At 39.0% G+C, this 21211-nt stretch overlaps 3 protein-coding genes and 1 non-coding gene across 6 annotated transcripts; 3 read left to right on the plus strand and 1 right to left on the minus strand.

The window, feature by feature from the left end:
• Positions 1-181: 181 nt before the first annotated feature.
• Positions 182-2094, minus strand: LOC149009174 (protein KINESIN LIGHT CHAIN-RELATED 2-like). Its single transcript, XM_089160973.1, has 2 exons — positions 671-2094; positions 182-461 (listed from the first exon to the last, which is right to left on the minus strand). The coding sequence occupies exons 1-2, from the start codon at positions 2092-2094 to the stop codon at positions 182-184; spliced, it is 1704 nt and encodes a 567-aa protein (XP_089017099.1).
• A 1695-nt stretch (positions 2095-3789) lies between these two features.
• Positions 3790-11663, plus strand: LOC149009175 (Protein phosphatase 2C family protein). Of its 3 annotated transcripts, none has more exons than XM_089162109.1 (9): positions 3790-4160; positions 4332-5650; positions 6451-6593; positions 7103-7172; positions 8200-8284; positions 9518-9687; positions 10436-10579; positions 10680-10808; positions 10999-11661. In XM_089162109.1, the coding sequence occupies exons 1-9, from the start codon at positions 3929-3931 to the stop codon at positions 11176-11178; spliced, it is 2472 nt and encodes an 823-aa protein (XP_089018235.1). In that variant the 5' UTR covers positions 3790-3928; the 3' UTR covers positions 11179-11661. The 3 variants fall into 3 exon arrangements, with proteins under 3 accessions (XP_089018235.1, XP_089018237.1, XP_089018236.1); XM_089162110.1 differs by having other exon boundaries at positions 4084-4160; positions 4259-5650; positions 10999-11663; XM_089162111.1 differs by lacking the exons at positions 10436-10579; positions 10680-10808 and having other exon boundaries at positions 10999-11662.
• Positions 11664-13644: 1981 nt separating this feature from the next.
• TRNAW-CCA (transfer RNA tryptophan (anticodon CCA)) lies at positions 13645-13716 on the plus strand. Its single transcript has one exon. It is a non-coding gene; the product is annotated as a tRNA-Trp (tRNA).
• A 1265-nt stretch (positions 13717-14981) lies between these two features.
• Positions 14982-16831, plus strand: LOC149009177 (non-specific lipid transfer protein GPI-anchored 31-like). Its single transcript, XM_089164272.1, has 3 exons — positions 14982-15473; positions 15594-15623; positions 16498-16831. The coding sequence occupies exons 1-3, from the start codon at positions 15143-15145 to the stop codon at positions 16656-16658; spliced, it is 522 nt and encodes a 173-aa protein (XP_089020398.1). The 5' UTR covers positions 14982-15142; the 3' UTR covers positions 16659-16831.
• Positions 16832-21211: the final 4380 nt, after the last annotated feature.

Consider the following 21211-nt stretch of genomic DNA (forward strand, 5'->3'; position numbering starts at 1 on the left):
ATACGGCTACCAGAATAATTAATATAAGAGGAGGAGATCTAGCAGAGTGAAAATGGGAATGACTTTGATTTTATTCATATGCATGAGAGTCATGCCAGTCTAGTGTGGTGTGCTATAAATGCAGAGAGCAATTCATACAAATAATAATCAAAGGAGGCCATGTTTATTCATTCAATCACTTCTAATAATCAATAGGGTCTCTAGGGTTTCTGATTCCTGCAATTTCACTAATTATGGGGGGCAGAAGCACAGCCTTTGTAGGAGTAGTAGCAGGAACCCTGTCTAGTGATAACTGTCCAAGAGCCCGTTGTGCCTTTGTGATTTCATCATCATCATCATCATCTGCATATGCTCTCTGAATCAGCGATACTCCACGAAATCCTCTTGTTGCTTCTCTGACTTCATCGTCTAATCCGTCAGTATCGCATAATCCAGCAATCAATGGCTGTCTATTGCTGCAGCTGAAGCCACAAGAAGTTGATCCAATGATAAGAGTTATAGCAGTGTATAATAGACAGTTAAAACATACATCAACAAATCAGGAATAGAAACAGATACGAAATGAAAATACAGTTTTAACAACTTTTTCCTAATTCTAAAGACTCTCTCACCCAAAACCTAGGACAAAAATCCCAAATCTCACAATGACCTAATGGAAATGCAATCATACCTTCCCATGGCATCGTAAACTTTTGAAAGGTTCTGACGGGCAATGACTGAATGGGCATGATCAGGTCCAAGTGATGCAACAATTATGTCCCTGGCTTCTTTAAACGACTTTTCAGCCTCCTTAGTCTTGCCCAACTCCATATATGCAGCACCCAAATTGTTGTAGGCATATCCCAGTTCAATGTATGCTGGACCAAAGCACTGCCGCAAAATCTCTGATTCCCTTATTAAGTGGATTATTGCCTGCTCTGCCTTTTTTGTCAACACAAATAACCGGCCTATTCTGGCAGAAACACTCAATATTGAGATTATTTGTTCTGGAATCTTCTCAAGTATTTTCGCACATCTTCCTAATGGTGATATTGCAGTTTCAAACTCATTCATTATTTCATAAATCATTGAAATATCCAAGCAAGCATGAAAAATAACCATAGAGAAACTATCTTCCCTGTCAAGATTTCTGAATGCTATATCAAGGCACATCTTGGAATCCAAAAATTTTTGCTGATGACAAAAGGCTTTTGCCATTAAGATCAACACAAAAGCTTCAGTTTCACCCGCTATGTCATTCAGTTGCAAGATATTTTGTAGGGTATGGAGTGCTTCATCATATTTCCCGAATCTAAGATGTGTGAAAGCAACATTAAGTTTTTCACCAAGTTGATCATTATGGTGATCTGGGTGATCCTCTAGAATCTTACTGGAGATTTCAGTTTGCTCTCTTGCTTTATCATGTTCTTCCAACCCAGTATAGATAAGCCCAAGAAGACGCCTATCATATGCAATCTCCAATGGGTTGTTCTCTTCTTGACCCGTATGAATCTCTATTGCCTTCAAACAATAGGGCAGAGCGTCGTTGAATTTCATAATGATCACATATTTTTCTGCCACTTTCCTATTAATGATTCCGACCTCCCTGCTTACTTGCCCTATAGCCGTCTCTATCAATTCCAAACACTTGTTATTATTGTGTAAAGCTTCTTCGCTTCTTCCCATTGCAGTGTTGGTCTTGAACAATCCGTGGAAGACTTCATAAAGAACACGCCTGACATTATCAACATTGACACCCTCTTCTTCCAACTTGGTGAGAATGGTATGAGCTCTTTCTAGGTATCCTAAGCTCGCATTAAACCTTTGCAGGTTGAAGCTGGCAGTACCCATTACATGTAAAGTCATGGCAACTGGTAGAGGAGCTTTATTGCCATTTTCCAAGATCTCCAAAGCTTTCTTTCCAAAAACCAGAAGTCTTTCGTACAGATCTTTCTGGTGCATACTTTCTTGGAGCCGTCCAAGGTTTGCCTTCAAGAAATCCAGAAAGAAGTCATCTTGAGCAAAAGCAGATGCCATGTCCTTAAAAGCTTTGAAGATCTCTTCGAGTGTCGTTGCAGAAGCGAAACCTTCTTCCATTTCGGATTTCTGCTCCATTTTTCAGTCTGTCGGACAAAATAAGGCAATACTTCTGTGTCCAAGAAGTTATCAAGATTTCGATCTCCGTAATTAGTTCCGTGTCGGAAGAAGATGAGAACCTTTTCTTCACTGTGAATAGCAAGAGAGATGAGATGCTCTCACTCTCACTTTGCTCAACGCGATTTCTTCATTTGCAAACAAATGGAATGGATCAGGTTTAAACAGCGGAGAATCAGTTATTTAATAGGAAATGTAATTGTAGAAAACAGACAAAAGTATAAAATGTGGAGAGAGAGAGACGTGAAGAAACGTAGTTGCAGATATCTTGACTCGAGCATAAATCCTCGGGAAACCTGAAACCCTTGCCAGTTCATATTATCAAAATTAAACCCCTCCCCGAACTATATTCCAATTCCTCCCACTCTTTATTTTCAAAATGGTCTCCCCTGTGACTTTTTAAATTACACTTAGTACCCATGACCACGAGTGCGGATCATCTCTCCGAAAGCTTTACAACCATAAACTCTATGGGGGCCCACAAGTAAAAAAGCAATTAAATAAATATATATTTTTAAAACCCATCACCCTAATCCTATGGGGCCCCTTGTAATTTGTGGTCAATAGCCGTCAAAGAGCACAAAGTGCTTCCCGTTGAGGGAGATGATCCAGACTCCATGACCGCCGGATCCTGTCTGTCCTTTCTGATCCCTTAAATATGGATTGAGTCCTCAATTGCCCAGAGCAGTATGAGTGTCGATCACCTCCTTGTATCTAGAACTACATTCCAATTCCACCCTCTTTTTATTTTCTTATCACATATTTTGGGTGGAGTCCACATCTGAGTATAATAATAAAAATTTAATGAATGGTATCATTAGTAGGTCCCCATGTGTCTCACACAAAATATGTAATAAAAAGACGTATAGGGAACATTCCCCTCTGAGAGGCGATCCTGACTCAAATAGCATAGCCTGTTACTACTCAGAGGCTTTGGGAGCTTTGTTCCTTCATAGCCTTTTGTACTTCTTGTCCTTCTGTTCAATAAAATGTTGATTAGACCACCAAAGGTTTAAAGTATCGGTTAGTATAGGCCGATACATATCTAAACTTTTGTTTTTCCAAATCGTCTCTCACGTCTTTCAATGTATCGACTGATATAATACGATACACATCGATACATAGTGATACGATGGGATACACAATGATATATACCCATAAATATCAATCTAGCTTAAAAGAGGAAAAAATTTGGTCTCGTGACAAGTTGCAAACTCTTGCATTTATTACTATTTGTGACTACTCCACACATTGACACTAAATCTTGTATATGGAGAGAAATTTTCTGGATTTGCACATCCCCTGAGAAATTTTCAAAAGTGTAAAAATAAACTTTTTATAAATGGATGGTCAAGATCGAAATCTCAATTAAAATCTTGATCTCGATTATTCATTGCAAGTAATGCACATTAATTGCATAGCATCCAAACAATTTTCTTTGCTACAGTCACAGATGTTTGTTGATGTCAGCAATTCTTGACAAAGATTTAAAGGCCCAAACTCCCACGAGGTTCAAGACGATATTAATATTCTCATTCTCATCCCCGTATATAGAAAGCTCTTAAAAACAAATCTTGAAAAAGATTTAACCGATTTATCCACTACTCCTTTTTTTGGTATTTTTTGGGTTTTTTGGGTTTTTTGGGTAACGAGTATCCACTACTCCTCACAAGTGGATAATTGTAAAACATCTCCACGGTCGAGAACCCCAATCCTCTAATTCACCACCGCCAATGGTGCAAAGCCACAGCTGTGAATGTTAATCGGTGAAGCGTCTCATAGTTAGCTTCGATTGATGGCCGATTTCGTCGGTAGCTTTCTCGATCACCGCTTCTCCAACTACTCCTTGCGTTCTGTTTACATTTGTTGCGACGTTTTTCCGAAACGCTTGGTTACAGTACAGTTTCCTCCACTGATTCGATCTCCGAAGCGACATTCAACTCGCCATTTGTTCGCGAAGCAATTTTCGTCGTCTGCGCCGTCGCCGGAGCCTCTCTCTGCCGAGTTTAACCTAGTTTCCACCACTGGTACCTATCGTGATTCTCTAAATAGTCTCTTCAATTAACTGGAATTTGTTTCTTTCCATTTTTCAAGCGATTGATTATTGATCACTATCATGTTTAAGATGCATCTTTCGACATGGATATGTTTTTACGCGGTTTGTTGCTTATTCATATGGAATTTGGTGGCTTCGGCAGAGTCTCCCGATGGAAGTGTTGTTTTCCGATTCGGAAGCGCAGCAGAGAGGAACGAAGACGTCGATGAATCATCGAGTGTTAAATATGGAGATTCAGCTCATCAACATACTTTATCTACCAGTGTTACTGATGAAAGAGTATTATTTGAAGATAGGAATACCAATGGAGCATACGCAAGTAAAGAAGAACCGATGAAAAATGTGGAAATTGCTGAAACTCAGCCCGAAGGATTCTCTGAAGATTCGGCAAGCGAACAGAGCATCGGCAGCTCCACTGAGGTAGTTGGTTTTCACGGAGATGGACTCAAATCTGATAGAAAGTTTCCGGAAGATACAGATGAAACAGAGTTATCTGCTTCTCCAGGATCTCACTCGATTTTAAAAGCGGAAAACGAGGAAGCTCGCGACCAGAAGATTACTGCTGAGGATATGGTACAACCTGTGTACTTGGAGCATGATTCGGTCCTTGACAAAGAGGCATCGAGCGACTACGAGCAAGACCTTGGAGAGAATAATAACAATGACGATGGTCGGTCTTCTACTTGTGCAATGGAGCTCAATAACATCATCGGAGTGGAGGAGAGTAGTGCCATTGAGTTAGAATCTGCAGAGAAAAGGCAAGATGGAATTATTATGCCTTCTTTGAGTAGTGCTCGGCCTGACTCCCTTACTCAAACGGAAAAGAGTTATGTTGCTGAGGAAGATGAGGAAGAGAAGACCGAAGGTGAAGAAGATGTGAAGCGTGACTCAATTCTTAATTTAGATGTAGCTACCTACTCTGGCCAATGCTCTGCAGACAGAAATATTCCTGAAGCTGCAATTGTTACAACCACTTTGGTGGCCCAGAACATTCTTGATACAGAAAAAAGTAATGCCTCTAATGAAGAATCTGAAGGTAGGAATGAGGATGAAAGTAAACCTCTATTGACATCTTCTAAGCCTGACAATCTTCCAGACATGAATAGTGACAGTCCTAAGCTTCCTTTGGAGAATGCAGTTGTCAATGAGCCTTTGCCTTTTTCAAGTTCTGCAGGGCATGTACTTGACGTAGAAAAAGGTCATGCTTCTCATGAAGGTTGCGCAGAGAAGAATACTTTTGATACAACTCTTAAAGTAACTGGTAATCGTAACTCTGAAGTAGAAACAGATTATACCTCTATTGAAGATGGTGAGGAGAAGGATAAAATCGAAGTTATGAATCAGTCGGGAGTTGGAGAATCTGATCATATTTTGGATGTCAGAATGAATTCTTCAAATGCTGTAGAAGGTTTTCGCACTGCTGAAGAATGTTCGGGGGAAATTGCAATTGAAACCTCAAAGGTTGGTCATATTTCTTTCCTTTTTACTTTTATGTCTCATGGTACTAGTTAACATATTAATGAATATTGCCTTCATTCTCCGAGGGGGAGTTTGGTTTTAAGCACATGTTGCTTAAAGCATTTCGCGATGAGTATCTAGCTTGGAATACCTAGTTTGTTTCTTCCAGCTAGTATTTATAGACAACACTAGAGATTGCAGTTAATGGATTCTCTCGCATAAGGTCCAGTACACCATTAGATGGTTACCAATATGGTGACCTATATTAGAACTTAAGCTGGCTATAACTCAAATACCTCAACATATGCATCAGCATAATGAATGTCAGCAACCGTAACTCTTATATGCAGATGCACATAACAGTTGGGGGGATACAAATGTATTATATGACAAACACGGGAGAGGATTTGCCTATCTAAAATGCTTGAAGCTTGTCTTTGGAGCTTGCTGAATGTGATTTTAGGTTAAATATGGCAGTTGCTTTCAACAAACTATTGTCAAGTTTCTATCTGCTTGTATGTCGGGGAGATGCCTGGCAAGAGAAGCATATCCTTTCTTCTTTTGTTTCTAATTGGGAAAATTCCGTTGTTACTTTAATGCCGAAACAAAATGAGCCTGATTGAGAAATCTAGTCGTCAGGGAATTTTATGCTTCATTTCTTACAAGCCTAAATTTTGGCCAAGTTTCGACCACCATGTATGGAATGGTGTGCCTACTGAGGTGGTCTACACTGTAATCAATCACAAGAAATGAAATCTTTAATTTTAGGATGCATTGAAATTCTTTGCATTTTTCTGTTGTAGCTGAGAGACTCTGCAACTGCAACCTCTTCAAATTTTGTGGATGAAAATATTAAAGGTACTGTGCATGGCAAGGACCAAGCCAAAACAGAGGTTTCGTGGGCTGTAAAACTACCCAGTGTTGAAACACCCCAAAGTCTTAGTAGGTATGGTTTTCCCTATCTCTCTCTTCTCTTCTCCATGCATGTTTAGATTATCTCAGTGTCCCTAAGCATTTGGCACCAAGCACATCTGAGTTATTTTATCCATAACATGATACTCTCCTTGAAGGCCAGTACTGTCAGATACAAAATGATGATATCCTCTATGTAACATAATGTTGCCCATCGTTTTCTCTAACATGTGCTTAATATAGAATCATAGATGATGCCTGGTTAATTCCAAATGGCTGAATTATTCTTTTGCCAACCACGCAATGTCCACAGATCTGCAATTTCTTCTGTTGTGACACAAGTACTTGCTGCATGTCCATTGTCTGAGAAGGATTCTTACTCAAATTTTTTTTTGCTGAATGTTTCAAATAATTTCCTTTTAAATAATAAAAATATATTATAAATGTATCTATTTCTTTTTTCTCTTTGCTTTGTGGTATTTAAAAGGTAAAAGCATCATGCCATCAGTTCCTCATGATTTTCCCATTTCACAAATAATCTAGGGAGATTTCAAGATCAAGGGGAGGGCTTTTCCTTTCATCAGGTGCTGCAATGTTGCCACATCCTTCTAAGGTAACTCGGATCTTTAGCTGAATTTTTTTTTGATAAGCCATGAGAAAGTCGTTTGAGATGTGGCACAACCATGTTCAACGGAGGCCTTTATATACCCTTATACTGAGGAGTGATTTAATCCAGATTGAAGGAATTAGAAGAGCTAGGAATAACCCAAAATAACCTTGAGAGAAGTGGTGAGAAAGGATGTGTAATGTTTAGGCCTTGTATCTGTGACTGCAAACAAAGCTGATATCAAGGCAAGAGTCCATGTAGCCAACCCATTTAGTTGGGACAAGTCTTCTTGTTATTGTTGTTGTTATATGTATTTTCTAAATGAAATACAATAATTGCTTGTATTGTTGTTTGAGACATGACAGTGGCAGTGAATTCCATCGAGTTAGTCAAGTGATTATTTGTCTGGTCCTTCAAAATATTGCCAATGTTAAAAATTTTGGATTCGTTCCAATGTAAATGAACAGTAATATCACTTGACCTAGTAAGGCTACAGAATGCTCCACTGTGACCTAGCGGTTAGGGGTTTGAGTTGGGAAATAGCCTCTGCATGAAACAAGGTAAGGCTGCTTGCATTATGACCCACCCAGACCCCACAGTGGCGGGAACCTCGTGTACTGGGTACAGACTTCTTTTATTTCTTAATTCGGAGATTTTGATACTTCCACTCACAGATATTGTGTAGCCTGCGATGCTAATCCTCTCGACAGAAATTACGCATTTGTAATTCTAAAAAGCATCTCTTTGTTTTCATTCTTCAGACATAAGACCATCAATTTTAAATTCTTCGCTTTTCTTGAGACGGTGAAAATTTAAAGTTTCAGCAATGGGAGGACATGTCATTTTTTCACATCATATTATGTGTTGAAGTGGATCTCTCTGTTTGGATTTTGTTGATCTGTTCACTTTGCTTTGACAAATCACTGCTATTCTTGTCCAATAAGTGATTCACTTTTGAAAAATTTAGACTGACTTTGTAACTCTGCATGAAATAAAGTGTTCAGATCAGTTATTTATAGAATAATAATGCCAGGCATTGACAGGTGGAGAGGATGCTTTCTTCATCACACAAAATTGGGTAGGTGTAGCTGATGGAGTGGGTCAATGGTCACTTGAAGGTACTAACTCTATGGTGATATATTATTGGGTGCTTTGTATGTAATACAAATAACTTCTTTTTATTTTATTTTGTGTGATATCTGTTCATTTGCCTACTGCAGACTCTATTTAGCTGAGACTCTCCTGACTTGCTGGCTGTGCCTTTTTCCTGTAACTTTCATTTTCCTCTTTTTCCCGTATCTTCATTCACTTATCTGTTTACACCTCAGTTGCTCTCCTTTGTGATTCATACCCATTGTTTGCCTTTCTCCACACAATGGTCTGTGAATACCCAGTCCACCCTCTGCTTTTGGTGTGCATGCACGTTTCCATGAAAGCAAATGTAGCTTCTTCGATTCAGCAGAGCCCCCATTGGAATTACCGGCTTGGCTTTTATATTTCATTCAAAATGCCCACGGGATAGCACAATTTGTCATCAGATAGACTGGCCACAAAAAGGAGAGTTTATTGACATTTAGGATCCATGTGGTCTACCTCATTAATAAGGCTGAGTTGTTTTTGTTCCGTTTTTCAGCTCTATGTTGTCAAGGATGAGTAACTCATTGCTGAGAAATTCGTTGCTTCAGCAATGAGTTAAACAGGGGCCACTTGACAGCCGCCTAACACCAATGTCATACTATTGTGTTTATACATCATTTACAAAACTTTATGCGAAGGGTTGGGATTCCTGGCATGAACCTTTGCCTAAGTATCTCTTTCAGGCTCTATAAACCTACAACCCCATTGCTTAGGGTCTACAAGGCATTTTGAGGCCAGCTTGTAAAATATGCTATCATTACCAGTTAGTGCCCTATGTACAGCACTTCTATGAACTTTCAGCTGAGTACTGGTTGGTCATGCGTGCCACTCTAGCAATTAGTTCCCAAGAGGCTTTTGTCAGTACTACAAACTCCAGATGAAGAGCCAATGATATAGGTACAACTATCAGTGTTAATTCAAGCCAGTCTCTGCTTTATCATCAGTCAGCCCTTAGCACAAGGAATCTAGACCCCAAGAATTGAAGCATTGTAACCGACGGGGAAAAATAGGTTGGATCACAGCTTTAGCCAGTTGGCAATGCTGTGAATATCATCTCTACTTTTGGGGTGTCTACTGAAAATTCCCACATGATAGTAGGATAATCAAACATCTTACTTGGTCTCTGCAATGCTTAAGTTCTTCTCAGCACATAGATCAAAGTAGCCGCTTTGATGTTTTTAATTTTTTCCGGTCTGCCTTGTTGTCCTTTTAAGGTATTGATGCTGGACTTTATGCCAAAGAGCTAATGGAAGGTTGCAAAAAGGTGGTTTCAGAATTTCAAGGAGCTCGACAGATTAAGCCAGAAGAAGTTCTCATTGAAAGTGCTTCAAAGGCACATTCTTCAGGCACATCTACAGTTTTAGTTGCTTATTTTGACAGTCAGGTTAGTTTTTATCCTGCAGCTGCACCCTAAACGCTTATTATTAGATGCATCATGGGGATAACTGTTGGACATCATTGATGATTATCTGTAGAAGTCTCACCACTTGATTAATTAAAGTTCCAGTTCATTTGGAGGCCCGTTTGTCTTTATCTGTTTCCTTGAGGATACTAAATGCACCACTCAGCGGTTCAGATGGTGTGGATATATTATTTCTAGTGAATTTTAAGGAAAATAAGAGCGGGGTGGGGGTTGGTTGTATTGTACTTCAGTGGTTTCATCAATTAAAGTAGTAGTTCCATGAGATCGCAAGTTTCTGAATACTAATCATAGGCTATTCTTATTAATTCCCAGTTTCTGAGTACTAATCGAAGTGGTTAGCTTGTATTTACTTGTTACTTGAAATTTCATAGCTCATTGATGATTTTCTTGAATGTGATTACATATTCTCATTTTGTCAGTTATTTGCGTGTCAAGTTTGTATTTTCTCATCCATTGGCATGCTTGTGAAAAACAAATAGCTCATATGAAATAGCTGTAGTCAGGTATACATTATTATTCTTCATCATAGTGATAATGATGCAGAGGTGCCTGGAGTTGACTAGGTAAACCGAGAGACCTTGTTGGCAATTCCTTGTGTTCAGCACTATTTCAGAGAATGACCAAATGTAGTGCATTCTTAAGAACTCCATGCTATATTTCATTGCTGTGTTTCACCCACCATTCTTTCTAATATTGGACTTCTCAACAGGCTCTCAATGTGGCAAATATTGGGGACTCTGGCTTTGTGGTAATAAGAAATGGTTCTGTCTTCAGAAGATCCTCCCCAATGGTTTATGACTTCAATTTTCCATTACAGATTGGAAGGGGGGTTAATCCATCAGGACTTATAGAGGTTTTGTTGCTTCAAAATTTCATTCTACATTTCCCCTAGTTTCTTAGGGTGTTCAGGTGAGTGGGAATGTGATGTATTGTGTTTTGGTTCTTTGTTTTAGGGTTACAAAATTTATTTGAAGGAGGGCGATGTGGTCGTCTGTGCTACGGATGGGCTTTTTGACAATCTATATGAACAAGAAATAGCATCTATTGTATCAAAATTATTGGGAGCCGGACTGAAACCTGAGGTCTGGTGAATAAAAACGTAGACTCATTAACCAAATTTTCACTTTGTTGGTCAGTTTGGAGACAACTGGCCCAAAAATATAGTTGTAGGGGAAAGGGGTTTTACTTTACCCACAAGTTAATTTAGTCTCATTAGCATCTTCATTCGGAGTGTGTGTGTGTCTTTCTTAATTGCCATCTGTTGTGTTTCAGGAAATGGCAGAATTTTTAGCCACGAGGGCACAAGAAGTGGGGAGATCGGCATCAGTAAGAAGTCCATTTGCAGATGCTGCCCAGGCGGCTGGGTATGCAGGATACACCGGTGGCAAGCTTGACGATGTTACTGTCGTCGTTTCTTTTGTACAGAAGAGATCCAGCTTGGGCTCCCAGTGATTTAATGTTCTTAGTAGTCTTTAATTCAAAGTTGTAAATACCAGCAGCGAATGTTGAATGACCCATTGTGTGCTCAACATCTATCTTTACAGATGTAAAGGTCATGTTTTTAATGAGCAGTGGTTCCATGTCAAATAAGTCATTAAAAGTAGCGGATGACCCATTTATCTCACTTAGCTTGGCGAGGCTTTTAACTGTTTATCTTTCATGATCGGTACCACGGATTGCTTAGTACACGCAGTAGAAATTACGGACCAGAAGAATCAGAAGTGCCTACTTTCTTAAGCCTTTCGTACAGGGTGCTGCTCAGTTTGGTGTTGGCACTTGGCATGTTCGTCCGGATATCAGTTCTAGAAAAGACAAGATATTACTACGGCCTGTGAAACGATGGATCTTCCAGGCTTTCGCATTGCATTCCAGAATTAGGTTTTGACATGGAAATATCGAACCAATCCTTCAACTGACAAAGTAGGATGTCTGTTATTGGAATCTACTTTTATATGGTAGGTTACTGTTGGAATTTTGAACACCACCAGCTATGGGTCCTTGTGCTGATATCATTGCATCATTGCATCATTGCATGTGTCCGGCGATATGTATTGGACCTATTGGTTGTGTAAGTGGTTGACAACTTGGTACCAGTACTTTCATGATAACTACTTTTCCTGCTTGTGGGGAACTGGGGATACAGAAGTGGTGTAGATCACTGATACAATTTACATCTTGAGTTTTTAGGGTCCCCCCTCTGCTCCCGTAATGATTCATTGGGAACTCTTCGTCTGTTTTCCATGTCTTTAGACCTAGCTCAGATATTCTGGAGGAAGTCAATTTCAATCTGTGTGATCCATAGCATTCAATTTTAGGATTTAAGAATTGATTTAACCCTGACACCATTTCTCAAGCTATCACTTATTTGAGTTTGGCCTGTGTTTTATTCGTATCTCTCTACCATATATTACAAATAATATATCTATTCTACAATCTTGTAAAAAGTCTCTGAAAAAATGAGGGAAGAAGTGTTAGTAGCCTAATGGTGAGTTTTCCCTTTTAAGGATCCTTCACAGTTAGTCATTATTTTATTTGAATGAACTTTTAAGAACAATTAATGAACAACATTTCGTACTGGTATTACATATAATCTGTGGATGAAAACTTTACCATAAGGGATGCTAAAGCTTATCTGGAATGTGGCTAGTTATCATAAGCCCTTCATGGTGTGGCACATAAAGGAATCTTTTTAAACTGCAAACTTGAACCAAGTTGTACAAACCATGATTAATCAACGGAACATAAAAGAAAAGAAAGGGGTCAAAAGGGGAGAGAGAGAGAGAGAGAGAGAGAGAGAGAGAGATTGCAGGTGACATGAAAGCTTGACAAAAGGGTTCTACGAATGATAGGCAGTGTGGACAAAAGGGAAGAAGATCACGCTTCAAAAGGGAAAAAAAAGCACTTGTATCCACCATATGCAGGCACGCAAGCATCTAAGACTTGAGTGTAGAGAGAGAGAGAGAAATGTATAACGAAGCCCCCAATCAAAGGTGCGCACTCCATTAATGCAATTGATGGGGTCCTCCATATCCTCCAATAACCCACTTTCATGTGGTTCACTTCAAGAGAGGCAGAGTTTTCATATATTATGCTAAAATGTCTTTAACCATCAAGTTCTTTAAGAACTAAATTAGTAACAAGGGATGGGTGTGATGTGTGAAAATCGACCTTTTGACAGATAAAGCTAGCTAGAAGCCTCCATGGATTCCATTGATCATGACTTGGTGGTGGATCATAGTGTGAAGCCAAGTGTTTCCTCTGGTTATCCATTTAAATTTGAATTTTCAGAGTGGAGACACCAACCATTACTAAGATCACAATCTAAACAACCCCAGTTCATAATTTTATCATTAGATTCATTACTCATTGTGTCATGCCCTGTGTAGCTCTTTCTGATCTAATGCTTTTGTCAATCCTCTCAAAAAAAAACCAGACATTAATGGCATGGGACATACTTTGGATTTGAAATTCCCAGATTACCCTTTTTAGCCTTCCTCTGAGTGTGGGGGAATTAAAACGCTAACGATAATGGCCAACGTTTGATGTTTCTGGTCAATGGAAAAGCGGAAACTGCGTTCCGTTTGTCTTGGGAACCTTTTCGGCCATGGCAAGCCGAAAGCATCGGGGTCCACATCATTGCAACTCTTTATGACAGTGGGACCCTCTATTCCATGATGGGATCCAACGGAAGAATTGGGGCAAAGTGGTTGGAGATTGTGCCATCACGTAACACGTGTCTCAGGAGATCGTGGTTTTGTGAATGGAATCGGATCCGTGTTTTGATTGATTGATACCGGTATGGTACTGATCCATTGTATCGGTTAAATGGTCTATTTGAAATTAAAGCACAATATCATTCTCCACGTCTTTTATCAAAATACTCAATTTATAAGATTTAAAATAGTTAATATTCAATGAGGATCCGTGGCGCAATGGTAGCGCGTCTGACTCCAGATCAGAAGGTTGCGTGTTCGATTCACGTCGGGTTCAAAAATTCCCGTAAAATATCCTTAAAATCTTTTTATTGGCAAAAAGAAAATAAAAATAAAAGATAAATACATGTAGGTTTTTTTTTGGGAAATAAATACATGTGGGTATCATGCAAGGGTGTCTGTCAATTGTGTACCGAAACCGTTTAACTATACCGAACCGTGCCGTCTAAAACCTCACCGTATCGTACCGTTCAAAATTCGGTATGGTACATACCGAACCAATTTCTTGATGCGGTTCCGGTTTAGGTACTCACACCGAATAACACCGTACAAAATTAAGAGATATAAATTGTTTTGTCTCTATTAATTATATTTATTTGCTTTATCTATGTTGATTTCATATTATATCGATTGGTGGATCACAATTTCATTAAGATCTTAATGAACTAATAACAAAAGTGGCATAAGTTCATTTGTTCCAAAATTGTACCGTACTAGATTCCGTATTTAAACCGTTTTCCCGTACAGATTTAATACCGAAAAAACCGTTTTGAAATACCGATTTACACCCTTGAGTATTCAAAGTTGGTACCGCACCAAAACCGTACCGATTTACACCCTTAGTATCATGTGAGACATACATACTCTGGGAGCCAAAGAAAACATCTGCCAAGAAAAAATAAATCTTAGTGAATATAACAGGTAGAAAGGGTTATAATAATTTTGATGAGTATGGGAGGACCCTTTATCTTAAATGTTGTAATTCTTAGGTTAGTGCTGATGGTTAATATTGTAAATTTGGCTAATGGTCATTGTGGGCCATGGTTTGCAATCTTAGATAACAGTGGTCAATTTCTGTCAAGATTAGTAAGATATCAACTAAAACTTACCTTAAAATTCATTTTGACATCGATATTAATATAAGGTTAAGTTGAATCGGATCTTATTTTTTTTGCCAAATTTATTTATTTATTTTTTCATTTTTTTTATGAGGTTCATCCGAGCCGACTTGCGTACACCACAATTACATCCTCAAATTAATGCTACAAAATGGATGCGAACCTAAAACCTCCCTGTGGGAAGTAGAGTCTTTAACTGCTTTACTAACTGAATGTGCCTTATTGAAGAGTTTTATTTGCAGCTGGAGAGTTAAATCGATAAACTCATTTTGGCTTAACAAAAGAATCCCTCTACCTAAAACCTCAATATTCTCAGAACATCATATAAGGTTTCGACACGTGTACGTACGATGTGAGAAGTTTAAATGGATGTGCTACTTGGGATTGACGCACCCTGTTCAGATTCTAGTGTTGTTTATATACTTAAGGCAATACCTCCCTCTTTAAATCCTGCCCTTCTCCAGTTCTCCCTTTCATAACTTTTTCAGTCTTCTCTGCTCTGCTTTGCTCTGCTTTCTTCGTCTTTTGAGACCCTTTTTCAACTTCTCTTCCTGCTTTCTTTTTCTCCCTTTGAAATATCTAACAATGGTGAAAGCTTGGTTCTTTTTTGGTGTTTTGGTAGTATGTGCAGTTGCCGCAGTGGACTCTGCACATGCACCGGCACCGGCCGTCGATTGTTCCAATTTGATTTTGAATATGGCTGATTGTCTCTCTTTTGTGAGCAATGGAAGCAAAGAGAAGAAGCCTCAGAGTACATGTTGTTCTGGGTTGAAGACAGTTCTGAAAACCAATGCAGAGTGCCTTTGTGAGGCTTTTAAGAGTAGTGGTCAGTATGGTATTGAACTTAACATGACTAAGGCTCTAACTCTTCCTTCTGCATGTAAGGTTTCTACTCCCTCTGTCAGCAACTGTGGTGGTGAGTGCTTTTGATCTCTTCTCTTCTGTATTTCTTTCATTTGTTCTGTTTTTTTCCCCCTTTCTTCCGTTTCTCTTCCTTTTTGTGGGTTACTAAAATCTTTGCTTTCCTGTTATGTAGTATCGCTTGGTGCTCCTGGCGCTGCTCCTGGTATGCATGACTCTCTCTGTTCTCCATCGATCAATTTTCCTTGTTTTCCCTTTTATTTTTTCCGATCAGAAGTGGTTCAAAGCATTAAATTCAAACACAGATATTTTCTTTGTTTTTATTTTATCTGATGTTGTGAACCCCCCCCTTCCCCCTCTCTAACTTGTTTCATATGTTGTTCTTACCGTAAATATTCCCTGAAATACCTCTGATTTATACTACTTGTGCTTCCACTTTCATGATTCCCACTCCATTAGACGCTTTTAAAATAATTTTTAGGGATATTATGAGAGCCTGTTGCCTCTCTGTTTCTCTGTGTCCCTTACCTCACGCCACTTACTGGCAAAAAGCGGAAACAAAAAAAAACTAAAAACTAAAAACTCACGCCACTTGAAAAGTACAGAAGAGTGGTAGACTCTGGTCTTAGTTGAGTCTTAACCTTTTCTGGGTCAAATGTTGAAAATTTGTTTATTTTAAAATATATCTAAGGAACTGAAGTCCCGTGATTTTAATGGTATCTCAAATTTGTTAGAAAATGTGAAAATGTAATAAAGTTTCTACAAGGAAGGTGGGATAGGATCTTTAAAATATACCCAAGGAGCTGAAGACCCGTGATTTTAATGGTATCCCAGATTTGTCTAGAAAATGTGAAAGTATAACAACATTTTCTACAAGGAAGGTGGGATAGTATCTGGGTTTGCATTACAGGATGGTGAAAATTTTCTAATGGGATAATTTTTCTACTGACACATATTTCTATTTTCGTATTTACCCAGAATTTCTTGTGACTGCATCTTTCAATTCATCTTAGAAAAACACAGTTTTGTGTTTTCAATAGATGCATATTAATGATCTATTTATTGCTCTGGTGTTGCAGCTGTATCACCATCTGTGTCTCCAAAATCATCCGGTGGAATTGTTGGAGGACTAATTTCCCAAGTGCCTGCTCCAGCTCCGGCAACTGCTAGTGCCTACTCTGTTTCAGTTCCATTTATGCTTGTCTTTAGCTTAGTTGTTGCTTCATGCTCTTTTTTCTGAGTTCAGTATTTTTCTGCTGAGCTCTGTTATTTACGGATGTCATGGACTGGGGGATTTATTCGGCTGTTTGTGTCGTGGGTTCTCTATATTTCTCTATATTTAGGTTGTAAAGGGACCCAAGTAGAGATGGTATTCTTTCTTGACTCTTTGACTTTCAGACAGTTTTACCTGTTCGACTTGTCTTCTGGACCTTTATTAATACTATTATGAATTCTCTTGTATGGTCATATGGAGTTGCATTTACACTCTGTATCACCCTGTTTTGGTCCTCATTTTAATAACGTGTGGAGCAGATATGGCCACGGAAGATATATAACTTGAACAATGGTGTAAAATTGGTCAAGAAAATTTTCAAAATCATCAAGCTTAGTGAATCACACTTGGGCTTAAATCCTCATACCAAGGGTGAGGCAGGCCTGCACCTGGTTTGATAAATGACGAGTGTCCGCTTAGTAGTCATACTGGGATATGTGGTATAGAGGGTTTTGGATTTTTGTTCAGCTACATGGGTGCTGGTTATTTTCTTTCTATTTCTTCCCCAAATTGATGTTATGTTCTTTCAGGCTTTCAGCTACTCATGTGTTTGATGCTCTGTTTTATGGAATTTCTGGGTTTTAGTTGGTATGATTATATTGTGAAGTAGAGGCTCAGGAATGGTTTCTGAGGGCACAAGATTTTGTTGGATGGAACCACCCAGGAACCCACCTCAAGTCCAAGCACGGGCCTGGAGGGGGACCATCTGTTTGTCTTTCTGCTCTCCTCTCAACTAGGATTTGGCTCATAGTTGGAAAGCAGAAGAAAATGACAAAATGAAGCACTCTTGATTTGAAAGTTAAGTCATTCATGCATTGTTTTTATGGAGAGCTCCAAGGACTTTTGAGCCAAAGCTTGTTAAAAGATTTGAAGTCCATGATAACTAGTGCAGATCCTCTCCACCAAACCAGACCACAAAAATGGTGTGAAAGAGTACACACAGCAAATTTTGAAAGGAAATTCCGCCCAAATGAATTCAATTAGGTTATGGCATGGTTCAGTGGTTTTACCTGTACTTGGCAATTATAGATGTAATGGCAAAATCACCCTGAGGCTGGGTATGTCTCAGTCTTTGTCAAGCTTATCTTGTGGCATGTCCAAAAACCAGAAAAATTATGGACAGCTATGGAAGTGATGGACTGGGAGAGATAACAACTCATGGTGAGATATTTAATACCAGATTCCGTGATTGACAGAAACTGATCATAACAATTTTGATTTTTCTAGTATGATCGGGGCCAGCCCATAAAGGAAAAGGAAAGCAATGATCACAAAGCAAAGGAGATCCATGCTAGATTGGACATCTAACGGCCTACAATACCAAATGGTCACATTAGATAAACCACACTCTCACCAAGTTACACATATCTGAAATTTAAATCTCTCAGCAATATTGTGCTTTTGACTAACTTGATCGTTGGAGGCAGCTTCCAATCATCCTAAGGTCGCCCTTGTTCACATCTTTGCATATACAGATATCCACAGAGCTTCTAGGCACAACCAAAAGCTTTTGACGCATTAGTTGAATCCATAAATATTTTTAGTTCAATCGTCGTTCTAATTTTTAATGTCAAAACTACCCTTATTAGTCTACAAGATTGCCATAATATCCGGCTGAAAAATAGTCTTCTTCCCCTTCTCAATTCATTCTAGGGTTTGAAGGTGTGAACCCTCTAAACTTGAGTTGTTGTGTTGCAAAATATGAAAGAGTAGAATAGCTGGCAAAGTTTGGATTAAGGAAGATGAGTTGCAGTTACTAGCCTTTCTATATGATTTTGTTAGCTCCAGTAGATCTGTTGGTGAGGTTAAAAGCAAACCTGAGGATGCATAGACGAAAATGATTTGATAACAGGGGATGCTTGGGGTGGACATGGGCATGGGCCGTAGAGCTCCACTTTGGGTTGGGTTTGGTGGGCTAAGTAAACCACTTTATCATACCCAACCCACTTAGGATAGATGGTAGAAATTTCAACCCATAGTCTTCAAATGATGAGTTCGCATGACAAGTAATGGTTACTATTCAGGCTTCTATAAAAAACTCTTGCTTTCGACAGTTCTGGTTCACCTTCCAGACTTCCAGTCAGTGGAGAGGTATAAGTTTTCCTCAGGCTTTTTTACCACACAATTAAGGTAAAGATGTGGGTTCTAATGAAACTCCATCTCTATTTCTTTTTGTCAGTATTCAGAGGAGAGTATGGATCACTTCCCTGACGCCTTTTCATCACACATGTTGTGAAGTGGGGCCCATGTTTAAATTCTAGGAATTCCACTTCTTAATTATTTGAGCAAATTGCACTGGCACCCCAAAATGGAAGCTTTAAAGCACTGACACCCCACTTTATCTTTAAAAAGCACAGGGACCCCAAAATTGTATTTTTACTATATATATTTGTCTAATTTGTCACTAAAATCTTTCAGATACAATTAATTATTGGGATATTGTTGAAAATAAACAGTAATTTAATTGTTCTCAGTGATAAATTTAACAAATATATCAAATAAAAATTCAATTTTGGGGTCTCTGTACTTTTTAAACATAAAGTGGGGTATCAGTGCTTTAAAACCTCCATTTTGAGGTGCCAGTGTAATTTGCTCTAATTATTTTATCAGTAATAAAACGTGGGTCCCACAACATATGTGCAGTCAAATAATAATCTAGAATCCAGACTTGCAAAATAATTATTTTTTATTTTTTTTTCTTCCCAAAATTGAAAGCAGCGGAAAGAGAGTGATTGGCACCCTCTAGTTTGGCTAAACTGTGTGGTGGTGGTGGCTAGGGCAACCATGTAAATGGTGTCATAATTTGAGCATTATTGCACACGTTGTTGTTGGCACTTGGTAATGGCTTGAAAACGCAAGGTCCTGAGTGCTTCCCTCTCAAGGTCTATCAGCTCACTGGATAGCATAGTACTATTCAATCAGTTCTATCGTTACATGGGAAAGGAAGGGTGTCTCACTGGGTTCTTTCTGCTTCTTCTGCCCACATGTTCAGAAGCCCCCAAACTTATGATGGTAACAATACATTGAAACAGGTCCCTTCATCACTAATGTTGTAGGACAATCTACCCCACACACATCCACCTCTTCTGCCAGATCGATCTGAATGGGATAAAAACACTCTAAACCACCAAAACAGAACAACTTCCCGGGTCGAGATCATCTCCTCGTCAGGGGAGCACAAACAACGGTTTTCAGACCACAAAAACAATAGGGCCCGCAGGTGAAATTTTGAGTTTTTTTTTTTCCACATAGTGTTTTTCACCTGTGGGCCCCACTGTTTTTGTAGTCTGGAAGCCGTCGTTTATGCTCCCTGACGAGGAGATGATCCCGACTCCAACTTCCCTGAATGTGTTTATCAACTACCATCATTCACATCAATGATTCTTTGCTACTCCACTCCAAGATTTAAAGTAAGAACAGAACTCTAGTGGTGGTGGGAGTTCCTATTCTCTCTCCCTTTGCTGTTGTGAAATGATGGCAAAGCAGAAGAGAAGTCACAAAGCACACCACAGCACCACAGAGACAATGGGTCCTGATGGCTCAAAAGAGCATGTACACATACAATCATTTTAAGTAATTTCTCTTTAAACCATGTTTTGAGTGATTCAGATTTAACAAAATTCACCTAACTTGCATCTGCTGTCGGCCATCACAGGCACCATCACATCAGACGCGCTACCCAAGCACAATCTATCCTGAGGCCTTCTACGATCACAAAAGAATGCTCCTTGCTGTCAGCCCAGAATTGATGGCTACACAACTTTCTTGCCACCCGGTGTCCGTATTGGATGGACGCCACGTGAACTCTATTAGATATCTATTTCACGTAACCATAATTTACACATGCTCTTCTGCGTGGCTAAGATTTAATAGAATTCACGTGACATTCGGACACTACAGACACCACCATGCCAGATGCAAAAACCTATTAAAGTCCGGTTCAACTCAATATCGATCAAATAATGCAAACAATTGAGTGGATATGCGGAACACAAGTAGAAAGAGAAAATCAAGATCTAAGCTGGTAAAGTGATTGATACTGACACTAATATCGGTAGCTAAATGACACAATGAGAGATCGCTTTCAAATAGACATAACGAGAGAAGAGTTCGCTTTCAAATTAAATTAAATTAAATTAAAAATATATTTGTATAATCAATCTTTCGAAAAAAATATAATTAAGAAAAAGTTAGTTGCAGTTTTTTCCAAAATGACCTCAATAATTCCATCCCGTGATCGTTTCTTTTTCTTTCTGTAGAACCTCCTGGGTCCATTTAATTTCTACTTTCTGGAATTATATGGTTAATGGGCCTCCATGCTTTAAAGACAGACAATGGGGGCCCACTATCTGACAACGAAGTGGACCATATGCGATGGGCCCATGGCATACGTGGCAGTAAAAGATTAAAAGGCGTAAACGGTCATAACTACCGGGCCGTGCCATTAAATTCTCTTTACTGAAACTTGCCACCAACGGACAAAGTTGTCGTCTCTTGAACCTCTGCAACAGGGGTATTTT

This window comes from Hakea prostrata, chromosome 7 (assembly GCF_041222555.1).
Source record: "Hakea prostrata isolate BN-2017 chromosome 7, UWA_Hpros_2, whole genome shotgun sequence".
Classification (NCBI taxonomy): Eukaryota; Viridiplantae; Streptophyta; class Magnoliopsida; order Proteales; family Proteaceae; genus Hakea; species Hakea prostrata.

Excerpts from the sequence above, each read along its gene's own strand:
- LOC149009174 (XM_089160973.1), bottom strand. The coding sequence starts at position 2,094 with ATGGAGCAGAAATCCGAAATGGAAGAAGGTTTCGCTTCTGCAACGACA. Across the intron at positions 462-670 it reads GTTTACGATGCCATGGGAAG|CTGCAGCAATAGACAGCCAT; the intron begins GTATGATTGCAT and ends TTGTGGCTTCAG.
- LOC149009175 (XM_089162109.1), top strand. The coding sequence starts at position 3,929 with ATGGCCGATTTCGTCGGTAGCTTTCTCGATCACCGCTTCTCCAACTAC. Across the intron at positions 7,173-8,199 it reads TGTTGCCACATCCTTCTAAG|GCATTGACAGGTGGAGAGGA; the intron begins GTAACTCGGATC and ends TAATAATGCCAG. Across the intron at positions 8,285-9,517 it reads GGGTCAATGGTCACTTGAAG|GTATTGATGCTGGACTTTAT; the intron begins GTACTAACTCTA and ends TGTCCTTTTAAG.
- LOC149009177 (XM_089164272.1), top strand. The coding sequence starts at position 15,143 with ATGGTGAAAGCTTGGTTCTTTTTTGGTGTTTTGGTAGTATGTGCAGTT. Across the intron at positions 15,474-15,593 it reads CTCTGTCAGCAACTGTGGTG|TATCGCTTGGTGCTCCTGGC; the intron begins GTGAGTGCTTTT and ends CCTGTTATGTAG. Across the intron at positions 15,624-16,497 it reads TGCTCCTGGCGCTGCTCCTG|CTGTATCACCATCTGTGTCT; the intron begins GTATGCATGACT and ends CTGGTGTTGCAG.